We start from the raw sequence: 12,914 nt of genomic DNA on the forward strand, positions 1-12,914 counted from the left end.
GTGGAAAACGGGGCCAGAATGATCCTGCAGAAACTTCCTGATGAAAACAGCCCCGTCAGCCCTTCCCAAGCTTGAAGCCGGCTGCTGAGTAACCCCAGCCAGGGCTGCAGCGCCCGGTTCCTGGCTCCACCGACGCGGTGCCCTGCAGGCAGTGCCTGCCTGCTGCCAACTACGCCGGCTCACAGACTCACTGTCCTCCGGACGTGACTAGGTCCTGGGGACAACCCTTCTACCCAGCCCCAGATTAGCAAACTAGGAGTCGCAAGAGCCCAATTCACGCTACCCCCAACCCGCACCTCCAGGGCTAGCTAGTCCCCGCCCCTTCCCCCTCCCCCCATCCCGGAGGGAGGCTGTGCCGCCCCTGCAGGGAGCTCTGGGGTCTGCACCTCCCCAGGCAGCCTTTGGGAAAAAAAAAGAAGGCGGAGACCTTCTTTGTTCTTCAGCAGGTAAAGTCAGTTCACGGAATTCGGAATTCTCCAACACCCACTCCCACCCCAAGTGTGCAAGTTCTTCTTATCCTCACGTTGAGGGTGAGCTGCTTCGTTCACTGGCACTTTATGTGTTCCTGGCCCCAGGCTAGATGCTCTTCCCGTATCACCACATTTGAGTCTCCCAGCAACCCTCTGGGGAGGCGCTGTATCCCTATTTTACTGATGAAAACAACTGAGGCACAAGAGAATAACTTGCCCCGGGTCTTACAACTAATAGATTGGCACAGCTAGGTTTTGAGTCCAAGTCCTACATTTTTATTGCTGTTCTTTACACAGCAAGAATAAGAATAACAATTAATCCTTCGTAAGCAATTGCTCCACGCCAGGCACTGTGCAAAGCATTTCTGCAGATTACTCTTAGAGGCAAGTCTGCCACTTACCAGTTGTGTGATCTTCAGCAAGTTTCTTAACCTCTTTTTGACTCAATTTCCCTGTCTGCAAAATGAGCCTGACAATATGGTTGTTGCAAAGAGAAAATAAATTAATATATGCAAAGCGCTTAGAACCAGACTGACATATATTAAGCCCTGACAATTTTGTCTTTTCTTTCCCTCCAAAACCATCATCTCTATTTCACCGGCGAGAAACCTAGGCTTGGAGCGGTTAAGCAACGCATTGGTCCAGACTGCCCAGGGCACGCCCTGCACAGAGCTGCTCAGAAGTGCGGGATGGGGGCCCGCCGGCAGGTGAGCTGCGCTGGGGGGGGTGGGAGACGTGATTCTAGGGCGTAGCTGCGGACACGCTGCACCCGGGAGGCCTCACATGGTCACCTGCCAACACGGAAGGCTGCAGGTCCGCGCGCTCCGGACCTCGCTGCACCCCCTTCGAAGCGCTGCTGCGGAGACGCCTGTGGGGGACACCTGTGCACGGGGGCGAGCCGCCCCGCGGGAGCCTGGCGCCCGCGCACACGCACCCACCCCCCGGCGCGGGGCCGCAGCCCAGAGCCCGGCGCCCGCCCGCGCTCCCCCTCCCGGCGCGCTCCGGGGCGGAGTTTCCTTCTCTGCTCATTGTTCGCGACCCAGCGGCCGCCCAGCCCCGGCCCCGCCCGGCCCGGCCGCCGCCGCCGCGGGCGCGCTCCGGAGGGGAGGGGAACGGGAGGGGAGGGGAGGCGGAGGGGAGGGGGCGGGGGCCGGCGCGGACGGGACGGGAGTCGCCGCAGCTGCCGGCGGGGCCGCAGCCGCGCAGACGCCGCCCAGGACGCAGCCGCCACCACTGCTCTGCCGCTGGCTCCGCGCCCCAGCCCGGCTCTGCGGCAGCTGCAGGGAGGAAGGGCCGCCGGAGCGCGACTCGGGAGTCCCAGGCCACCGCAGGGCCGCCGGAGCCACCGCCAGGCCTCCCAGAGCGGCGCCCACGCTCCCACCACCCGGACGCACGCACGGACCTTCCGCCAGCCCCGCAGCCACCTGCTCCCGGCCCGAGGCGAGGACACGATGCGCTCCGCGCTGGCGCTCTTGCTGCTGCTGCTGCTGCCGCCGCCACCGTCGCTCTCCCAGAACGGTGAGTGGCCGCCCGCGCTCCGCCGGGCCCCCACCGTGCCCGTGCGCCCCCCGCCAGCCTGGGCTGTAGGGAAATCCGGCGCGCCGCGTGGCCCGAGCCGGAGCGGCCACTCTATAGTCCGGGCCACACGCGGAGCCCTGACCTTGCATCATCCACGCCCCCTCCAAACTCCACAACGCCGCAGGTGCCGGGCCCGAGCGTGGATTAGTCCCTGGCGTCCCCTCGGGAGGAGTGGGCGGTGGATTGTGTCGGGGCAGACAGGGGGGCGGTGAATGGGTTTGCGGGGCAAGACAAGGGAAACTTAGTGCAGCGCGAGGCTCTGTGCTTCCGCGGGACCCCCAGGGTCTGATTACGCATTTTCTTCGCGTTGGGAGGAATGAGGGACGGTATTGTGTAGTCGTTAATTCCAGGCAAAGCGGCAGGCTAGAAGCTCTTGAGGAAGTCCCTGAAGCAGGTGACAAGCCTCTGTAGCGGCCCATGCGGGCGATGTGCTGGCCCTTCGCAGAGAGGGTTTCCCAAGCAATGTGTGCAGGCGAAACCCCCCTGAGCCCGTGCTGGGGCAGATAGAAGGCAGAAGTGGACCTTCCACAGTCTAGAGTCCCCTGGCTGGGTGGGGGTCCTACCACCATGTCACCAGAGGAACAGATCCCGTCTCAGTGTATGGCCAGGAGACCCCCCCACCCAACTCCTTTGTACAAACGGGAACAGGATGGGCTGCATCTTAGACACGCAGTAGAAACTGCACCTGTCTCATGAAACAGAGAGCTGAGCCTTAGAAACACCCTCTTCATGCTCCTTCTAAAGGTGAAATGTTACTACTTTTCTTTTGGGAGACAGGCGGCGGCTGCAAACCCAACCAGAGTACGTGTCGTAAAGCCCCTAGGACAGGGTTGTCTCAGCCCCAGGCCGGAGGTGCAGTTCTTAGTCTCCCCTACCTGAGCACGTGTCTGCAGGGAGAAAGAGCAGAGGTGGCGCTCCCACCTTAGGGCCGGGAGGACTGCAGTGACAACCCAGACAGGGAAGGGACTCTGTCGCTGTCTGGTGCTGGCGGTTTGGGACTGGACTCTCAGGGTGAGATGGGATGGCAGTACAGTCTCCTCTGCACCACAGGAACCTTTGGTGGTGGGCAGGGGTTGGCACCCAGAGAGCATGCAGGCTGGGGCATCCTCCGGTGGCTCTACCCACTGGCCTGACCTGAAAGGGAAGGGCAGCCGCTGGGGAAGGGTGTGTGCCCCCAGCAGCATGGGGAACAGTGGGAGCAGCTTTGAGGATGCCAGTCACCACAGATTTGCCCAGCGTGGGGTGGGGGTGGAGGAGATGCTGGAGGGTGGAGGCTCTACCCCATCCTGCTCTTGGGGCAGTGGACTTCAGGGTGGTCCTTCCCAGGCGACCTTTTCTGGAGGAGCCTCTTAGCACCACCCAGAAGGGAGACAGGCTGTGTCAGGAAAGGGGGCTTAGTTCCTAGTGCTTCTGAGCTCAAGAGGCTGAGCCACCCTTTCTTTGAGGAGAGCGTGGGGGCTATGGGAAAAGACCCCCACTGCCTGCCCTCAGGGGAGATGCTCTGGAGCCCCCGTGGGGAAAGCTCCAACCCCAGACCACTGCTGGCTTCCAGCCTGGGAGTGTCTTTCCTGGCACCTGGGCACTGCCCAGAAACCGTGTCTCTTCCACGAAGCCCTCCCCAAGTGTAACACGGGGCATGGCACATGGTGGGAGCTTGATAACGTGGTAAACAAAGAGGACCATAGCCCAGCTCCTGCCTGAAACAACAAGTCGCTTGGCTGTCCTGAGCCCCACCTGCAGCTATTACAATAGGCAGTGACATGGGAGCGTAAAGTGGCAAGGAGAGCCTTATGGTGGTGGTGATGAGGACGATTTACATACCTTGGGGCCAGAGAAGGCTGAGGGCGCAAGTTTAGCGTTTAGTAGCTGTGGCAAATTGTACACCCTCCTCTAGGGACTCAGGAAGGCCAGCTTCATCTCTGCGGTTCCGAAGGTGTGGCCGGCAGCCTGGGCTGCTGTCATTAGGAATGGCATCCCCCACCCCCACCAAACACTGGCATTCTGTGATTTGATTCAAAGCAACATAAGTTTATAGCTCCAGTCTCCGTAACAAAGGAATTATCCCCAGACGGGTCCTCCCTTCCCGCTGCCCCCAGTTTACCTTCTGCTAAGGCGGATGGTGCACTCCACAGCATCAAAAGCATTAAACCCAGGGGCTCAGCAGTACATGAAATACCTTTTCAGTGCCTTTTGGTTTGATAACTATTTGGCTGAACCACATGGCAGGTCATACCTCTGAGCCTCAGTTTCCTTATCTGTGAGATAGAATAAAAGTGCAGAAGGGACCTCTAGTGCCACCAGGGGAAGAGTTCTTGTTCCCTCAGCTGCCGAAAGACAGGCTGATTCGGTGCTATCGTCTGATAGAGTCATTCGATCCGTGAATTCTGAGTGAGAGAAAGACGGCTTGGTGTGGTGGAAACACTCAGATTGGGTCAGACAGACCTGTGTGACTGTGGACAAGATAGGGAACTTCTTCAAGCCTCAGTTTCCCCATCTGTAAAATGATGATAGCCCTACCTTGCAGGTTGCTTTGAAGATGAGAGATAACATGTCATGGGCTTGGCCTTGCGCCCAGCTCAGGTCGGCGCTCAAGGAAGAGCCATGATGATTGATAAAGTGCATGTATTGAGCACCTGGTCATTTCAGGGCACCCCCAGCATTGTGGGTGTCAGCAGGTGTATAACAGTAAAAACTGAAGCCCCAGCGCCACTCGGTGGGGAGGTGTGTGTAAAAGAGCACACGGTTTGGAAGACGTGGTCTGGGGAAAGCTTCCTGCAGGAGGGGGGTGTTTCACATGGGGATTTTTAAATAAAAAGGGTCAGCAATTCCTAGTGTGGCTGAGGCTCAGTGACTTGCGGAGTGTAGGGGGATGTGTGGATTAGGGACTGGGGGTTCTTGAGATGGGGTCAGTGAACTGCAGGAAGGCTTTGGAGAGGAGAGGAGCTCTCAGAACTGGAGAGAAAGTTATGTGGGACGGGGTAGCGGTCCATGGGTGCTTCTAGTATGGTGCTGCTTGGGACAGGACTCTGAGGCAGGAGTGAGTGGGACCTTGGGGGTTGGGAGCCAGCTTGTCCCAAAGGCTTGATGTGGCAGTGTGGCCAGGGGCCCAGGAGGGGAGCCTGGTATGCCTGGGAGCCCACTTGTCCCAAAGGCTTGATATGGCAGTGTGGCCAGGGGCCCAGGAGGGGAGCCTGTTATGCCCAGAACAGCCCTCAGGGGCTTGGCCTGGGTCTAGGGAGAGGCACAGAGGTTGCCTCAACCTTCCTTTTCCTTAGGAATCCACGTTTGACGGGGGAGCTCCTGCTGGTGGGGGCTTTGACACCACTGTCACTGGGAAGCTGGGAGAGGCAGGGGACTCTGTGTGGTTAGGATTCCCCTGGGCAGGGAGTGTGGAGAGCCAGCTCCTACCCATCCTCAGGCACAAGTGCCACCTCTGCTGAGAAGCCTTCCCTGGTTTCCTAGGTGGAGCCAGGGCGTGTTCCGTGGTCTTTGTGTGTATCTCCTCCAGCATGCGTGAGCCCCTCAAGGGCAGGCCAGCAACGTAGCCACTGCCACCTCCAGGGCCCAGTGCATGGCTGGCACTGAGCAGTTGCTGGGGACGTTTGGTCTGGACTGCTGAACTGAGGGGACTGGCCCTAGCCTGGGCTTCTGGGTCTCTGGAGCGGGGAGCCCAGGCTAGCTTGCATCCTGGGCAGGGACGTCTGGCCAGTAGGCTCTTTCTCCAGCAGCCAGAGCTGGCAGGAGCAGCTGCTGAGGGTTGGGGCTTCTGGGCTTGGGATCCTGGGTCGGTGGCTGCTGTGACGCTGGTGGCCACAGTGAGGATGGCAGTGAGGATGGCTCAGTGCTAAGTTCCAAGCCCTCCACTCCTAAGGGAAGTAGGAGGAGCCCTCTCTGCCCCTCACCGGACTTCTTGGGAGGGGATTTAGATGCCCCCTGGCCCAGGAAGGGGCTGTTTCTTCACACCCTTCCAGGCAGACGCCATGGGGCCCTCTTCAGGGCTGCGGAATGCAAGCGTTGGCCCTAGCCAAGTGGAAGCTCCTCCTGCACAACCGGAGAAAGAACGATGCTGCTCTGCCCACCCTCCCCAGCAGCCCTCAGCTCTGGGCTCATTTCCTATTTGTGCCCACTGGGTACCCTGCAGGGCAGGGAGCTCAGCTGGTGGGGTTTCCTGTCACGTCTTGTTCCCAGGAACACGGGTGAAGCTGGACGGATCTCTCTTATCATGTGTCCTGTCTGCTTTATGGGGCTGTTGGAGAGCAAATGAGGTAGCAGATCTGGGCTGTGACTCTTCAGGCCACACAAGCCAAACACTGTCAGTATTCTCTGTAAGGAAACCTGCACAAAGCCTACATTACAAGGAACCTCTTCATATTTGCAGTAGCATTTACTGCAAGATTCCTTCAAGTAGGCAGCTCGCTGGCAGTCGGTTGGCAAAAGGTAATTTCCACACCACTTCTAAAGAACCCAGAAAATCACAGGACACAGAATTCTAGAGCTGGGAGCCTTCTGGAAACCGTCTACTACAGCCCACTCATTTCTCAGATGGCGAGTGCAGACCAGGGAGGGGGGCTCACTCACCCAGGTTCCTAGTGACGCCCAGCGATGGCCTCCCAGGAGAGGCGCGTGTGAGTATGTGTGTGCACCCATAGGTGCTGGGACTGGAACTCCACCCTGCCCGTGCTGAGTCTCTCCTGGTAATTGGGGAAACTCAGTAAAACCCCTTTAAAAAGGGTTTTATGAAGGTGACAGATCTATCCTGTGCCCAGATCTCTCTCCCCACCCCTCCACCATCATGGTAAATTGAAGTTCCTGAGGGCTCCCTGAGTACCTGGTCCCAGCGCTGGCCACCGTGTGTTGTGACTGTGTATGTCTGCGTCTCCCACTGCCTGTGAGCTCCCGTAGTGTCCACAGCCTCCAGCCTGCAACTGGAACCAGTAGGTGGTTAAGAGATGCTTGTGGGACGACTGGCTGCCCGAATGCGGTGACCCACTGGAGGTTCAGCGGTGGCCCCTCCCCGTGTCACCCACATCCCAAGCTCTTGTGTTGTCTCTGAGCCCTGGCCCCATCCTGGACCTCTGTGGCAGTGGCCAGCACAGACTCCCAGCTAATGCTGGCCACGAGGCCACCTCCCTCATCCCCACCCCTTTCCCCGACACACACCACCACCTCCACCACCACCACCCTCTCTTCCTCTGTAGCCTTATCCCCCTCGGGTCAGCCACCTTGCACTTCCCTAGGGCCAGGGCGCAGGGTGGCACCCCGTCCGCCAATTGTCATGGCCGGAAGGCTGCGTGCCTCAGCCCAGGGGGAAGAGAATTCCAAGGAGCGGCCAAGCGAGACTTGCCATCCCGCCCTGGGTTGGGGTGCAGAGGGCCCTCCCAGAGCCAGGTCCCTAGAGACACATGGGCTAACCAGGAAGAAGCCCAAGCCTCCAGCCGCCTGACCCTGGCCAGGGTAGAAGGGACAGTGGCAAGGCAGGGCCTGGAGGGGAGGGCACTTTGTAACTACAGTTACATTGGCTGTGTGTGAGGCTGAAGCCATGGCCCCTTCTTTCTTACCTGAAATTCCCAGAGCCCAGCCAGGCCCCTGGGTCTCCATCCAGTCTGATTCCTGTGCTAACCTACTCCTAACATGCTGATGGGGGCCACAGAGCCCTTCGGCTAGGGTGGCATGCCTTTGGATAGCCTCTATCTCCCAGACCATTCCAGAGAGGGGAAACTGAGGCACAGACATAGGACTTGCAGTAGATCACACAACCAGCTCTTCTCCCAAATATCCTCATTTCCTTCAGTTCTCTTGAATGCCACCTTCTCAGAGAGGACTTCTGGGACTGTCCTGTGTAAGACATCCCCCACCTCTGGCATACCCTCAGTCCCCTACTTAGCACTAGTTTCTCCATAGCACTCACAGCTGACATGTATTCATTGTTTTCTCTGTCTGTCTCTCCCCTGTTAGACTGTAACTTCCTTGAGGGCAGGGACTTATGTTATCAGAGCTGTAGCCACACACCTAGAATAGTATCTGGCACATAGTAGCTGTTCAATAAATATTTGCTGAATGAATCAGTTGCAGAGCTGGCTTAGAGCTCAAAGTCTTGTCTGCCAGGCTGTGCTCGCCAACTGCAAGCTTCCTAACCTGATTCCAGATGGAGGGAGGTAGACAGCAGGTGGGAGTTGGCCCCGGGTCGTGGGGGATCTGTCACGTGGGCATGAGAAGGGAGCAGGGGCTCCTGGTAGGAGGTAGGAGGAGGGCCACGGGAGGCACAGCAGCCTCGTGTCTCCTGTGCCATCCTCCATCCTCTTCTGTTGGATAGAACTTGATTTGGCTGTTCATGTCAACAAAAAGGAGTGAACTAAACAAGATAGGAGTTCTGTCTCTCACATAGCAGACATTCCGAGGGCTGATATGGTGGTTCTGTCATCATTCACATGCCACCTCGTGGTCCAAGATGGCTACTGGGGTTCCAGCCACCAGGAAGAAGGAAGGAACAGGAAGGACGGAGCTCCTCTTTTGAATGTGCCTCCCAGAAACCACACAAGACACTTTCAGTTATGTTTTTGTTGAACAGAATTGAGTTGTGTGGCCACACCTAGCTGCAAGGGAAGCAGGAAAGAGTACTTTCCTTAGGGAAGAGTAATTTTATTTCAGGCACCCAGATGCCTAACCAAAAATCAGTGGATTGATTATAAAGAAGCAGCAGAAAATGGATATTGGAGTAGGAGACTGGCAAATGCTACTGCAGAGTTGGTCCCTGAAAACCTTGGGCTTCTCTGCGACCACCCTCTGTCCTCACCTCGCTAGCCGGGTCAGCTTCGCCTCTGAGTGAGTGAAACACGAGCATTGTCCTACAATGTCCTCTGTGGCCCAAGGAAATGCCCTGGGGACCCCCTCTGAGCTGGGTCTCGGCCACTGGGCTCCCCCACTGGCATCTGGATGGGGAAGAAGTGTTTCTGCACCCCATCCTCTCCTCACCTCACGGGGTTCAGGACGGGGGGAGATACTCCATGAACCCTGTCTTCTTCAAGGCCCTTCCCCAGGACCTGGGCCCTTTATCATTTAGTCACTGCCCTTCCCTACAACCAGGTTACTCTGGGTTGGGGCCCCAGTTCAGAGGGGGGGATCAGTTGCAGACAGTCCCAGATGAGAGTGGCCAGGGTGGGCTGAGCTAAGGGGCTCAGATGCCTTCCCCCACCTTCCTGGTTTCCACTGGGTGCTTCTCTGCCCAGCCGTCGGGGGTTGCTGCTGCCCTACCCTTTGGGTCTTTGAGTCAAAACAGGCTTTCCTAAATCCACCTGCACCCTGACCCTGGCAGCCCCCGAGCTGGTGATGTGGTGGGCATTGTTAAATGTCATCTCACTTCCCATCGCTCTCTTTGCACCTGGATAACTAAGTGCTCCTGCAGCTGGCTAATCAGCTCCTCTGGCCACCCCTGCTGCACACCTGTGTCAGCCCTGGGGGCCGAGTCTCCCGCTCAGCTTTCTTTTCTCTAATCGTCCGACCCTAGCCTGACTCTAGCACCAAATTCCTGGGGATGCCATTGAGCCAAGCAGTGAAGGGTGATGTCAGTCCTTCTGTGGCCAGCTCTACATTTTCCTTCTTAGGGAAGGGTGGGGAGGCACATAGGTGACAATCCGACAACTATGAATAATACGAGCCAGGGAAAGGAGTATTTCCTCACAAAGGCGAGAAGTAGAAGATAGGAAGGGAAGGTGGAGAGCACTCATGCATCTGCTTTTGGCTTTTTGTATAGTATGTTCAGGTGGGCATTACTGTGTGCCTCAGTTTACCCAACTGGCAAATCAGAGCTAGCACCATATGGGGTTTTTGTTTTTACTTTTATACTTCATAAAGCAAGCTGTCTACCAAACTGTGTCCAAAAAGAACACAAGTAGTCCTCAAGATTTTAATAGTCATGCTCTCCAAAAATGTTTGATAAATGAATAAATTTCCTTTCTTGGAAGGTCAATACATATTATTATCTTTTATTTTTATTTTTTAGACAGGGTCTCATTCTGTCACCCAGGCTAGAGTGCAGTGGCATCATCACAGCTCACTGCAACCTCAAACTTGTGGGCTCAAGCCATCCTCCTGCCCCAGCCTCCCGAGTAGCTGGGATTACAGGCACATGCCACCACACCCAGCTAATTTTTCTAGAGACAGGGTCTTGCTCTTGCTTAGGCTGGTCTTGAACACCTGGCTTCAAGTGATCCTCCCACCTCGGTGTCCCAGAGTGCTGGGATTACAGGTGTGAGCCACTGCATATGGCCCCCATATTATGATTTTATGTGCTTCAAAATGTCCCCTGAGTAGGATTACTTACTACCTTTGTTTAACCCAGTGATCCCTAAATGTGTAGTTTAGCCATTTCCCTCTCTCCTTCCTTTTTTTTAGTGGAACATCTGTTAACATCTTTTGAAACACTAGTGTTCCTCCAGGACATTTTGGGGGAATACTGATGTGAAAAGGTAGAGTGACCAACTGTCCCAGGTTCCCCAGGATTAACAGGTTATCCTGGGATGTGGGACTTTCAGTGCTAAACCCAGTGCTATGCAAAGACCAAGCTGGAAGAGCATCAGCTATAGAAGCACACAGGGCCTGTGTCTAGGAGCTGCTGAGCAAGACCTTGTTACAATGAAGATGAGCCTTAGAGAGCCTCCCTCCTTAGGCGGGGTCTGTAGGAAGCCACATTCCAGGTTGGGGCCAGTTTGAAAGCTGCCTGTACCAGGGTCCTTTGGGAACAAGGTACATTCAGGGCTGTCAGCCCCTCACAGGTGTTAATGGTGTTGCTTCCCAGACAGAAATTGGAGGCGCTATTAAAAGAGAATGAGCGTGTGTGTTTCTGATGTTCGACCTTTCTGCTGAGATGGGGGCACCTGTTACTTGCTGGTTGCTCCTGGCTGCTGCATTGCGTCCCTCATCCTGACAGTGTCATAGTTCTGCTTTAAGTTCAGTCTGAGTCCTGGCTTGGAAAAGGGGGTTCCAAATGTCCTGTGAGCCAGCCCTGCCTCAGTGCTCGCCGACAGCTCAGAGAAGCAGGGCTTGCTGCGTGCGTGGGTCTTGTCCACCGGCACGCCGGCTGTTCCTGGGAGTCGGCCAAACGGTGGCCAAGGGGGTGTGTGCTTGTTTGTTGAGCCACCAACTTGTATGTGCTCTCCAAGCTGCAGCTGGCACCCAGGGGGACAGTGAGCTGTCAGCACCCCTTGCTCAAGCAGCTGTGGCCCTGCACCCCAGCCCTAGGGGGCGCTGCAAGCAGGGCGCGGGTGAGCGCAGCAGCCCTGCTGCCTCCTTCCCCCAGGCCTGTGCTGACAGCCCGCTGCCCAGCTCACCCCGCCTCTGCCCAGGCCCCCAGGGCACCACCCCAGGTCGCTTCTCATCCCGAGGCCACCCTGGTTTCTGTTTCTCCATGGCCGGGGCGCTAGAGAGCTTGTGCGAGACCACCGGCTCCTGGGGAGGGGCGGGGTGGGAGCGCACCTCTCGCTCCCCCTCAGCATCCTAGGGAGGTTGCACCTGGGCAGGGACATTCTCTGCCTTTACTCACGGGAGGAGGCTGGAAGTCCGGATCTGCTCACACACGATCACATCTCTGAACATGGACGCGATTGCACCCCAGGGCCTGTTAGTTAAGCGGCGGGTGTGCGATGTGTGTACAGCGTGGTGCCAGGTGTGGAGAAGCAGCCCGGGAGGGTCCGTCTGAGTTGGGTGTGGAGCCTAAGGTACAGGGAGTAAAAGAAAACGGGTTTGCAAAAGGAGATGTTCTGTGCAGACACTCAAGACCGGGAGTCCTCCCTGTGGGCCTCAGTTTCCCCCTCTGTGAGTGAGGGGTGGCCCAGCAGCTCTCGAGGGCCTTCCTGTTGAGTATTTCCGTGGTCTGAAAGGCCTGACTTACCTGATGATTTCAGCCCCAGAATTGCTGGTCTAATGGGCCTGGCCCCGCTGGACAGCGTGGATGCTCTGAGTCACTGGGGTGGCTGCAGTTGGCTGCTGGGACAGCCAGTGAAACTGTGGATTCCTGGGTAATGTGAAGGGGCATGGGCACCTGTCCCGTGGTGCCTGGGGGGCTCCTGGGGTCTTGCTGGCTGAGACTCTCTCCGGAGGTCAGATGCCTCCTGCACTGTCCAATTGCCAGGCTGGGAAGCAGCAGCTGTAGCCGGGCGTACGCAGCACTTGTGCCCCGCAGGATAGGAGCTGCCCCTGGAGTTGGACCACAGGGTTCTAGACACCAACCAGGGTGCGACCTGGTGCCCGATACTCTGTCTGCTTGCCCACCTCTCCCATGTTGGGCTGGGATCAAGTGACATCCAGGGTCCCTCTAAGTTCTGTCATTATGACCCCGGGTTGCCGAGGAAAGTGATAGGAACATGATGCCTGTGTGGTTTTAAAGAGCAGGGAACATCCCAGCCACTGGTCCCAGAGCGTGGAGCACCCAGCCACAGCTGGCCTGGCTGCTCACTGCCTCCCCAGCCCCTGCTGCCTGGCCTGAGGGGTGGCATCGGCTCCCTCCGGTGCATCTTTAGGCCTCTGTTGTCACCATGCCAGCAGAGACCAGGCTGTAGGGGAAGACACACAACAGCTCCTAGGACCAGGATCTCTGCGGTCCTGTGGCCTGGCTTGTGCTAGTGCCGAGCTCCAGAGGAAGAGAGTCTCTGACTGGTACTGGACCCACTTTCCAGACGGGAAATCCAAGACAAGAGGATGGCGGTGACTTACCCAGAGTCAGAGTCGTGTCTCCAGGTCCCACTTTAGATTCGTGTTCTGGGCGTGGGAGTTGGGCTTCTGCACCCAGCTTGCAGGGTAGCAAGTCTAGAAATTCAGTAAAAGGGCAGAGGGAGAGGGGGCACTGAGCATGTGAGGGCCAGGGGGCAGGCG

General features: G+C 57.3%; 1 protein-coding gene across 1 annotated transcript in view; it reads left to right on the forward strand.

The window, feature by feature from the left end:
* Positions 1-1,159: 1,159 nt before the first annotated feature.
* PODXL (podocalyxin like) overlaps positions 1,160-12,914 on the forward strand; it is a 35,339-nt gene continuing 23,584 nt past the window's right edge. The window contains exons 1-2 of the mRNA XM_045564138.1: positions 1,160-1,177; positions 1,277-1,988. Coding sequence (XP_045420094.1) covers positions 1,160-1,177; positions 1,277-1,988 — 730 coding nt within the window. The remainder of the gene's footprint in view (positions 1,178-1,276; positions 1,989-12,914) is intronic.

The sequence above is a fragment of the Lemur catta genome, chromosome 11, assembly GCF_020740605.2.
Source record: "Lemur catta isolate mLemCat1 chromosome 11, mLemCat1.pri, whole genome shotgun sequence".
Classification (NCBI taxonomy): domain Eukaryota; kingdom Metazoa; phylum Chordata; class Mammalia; order Primates; family Lemuridae; genus Lemur; species Lemur catta.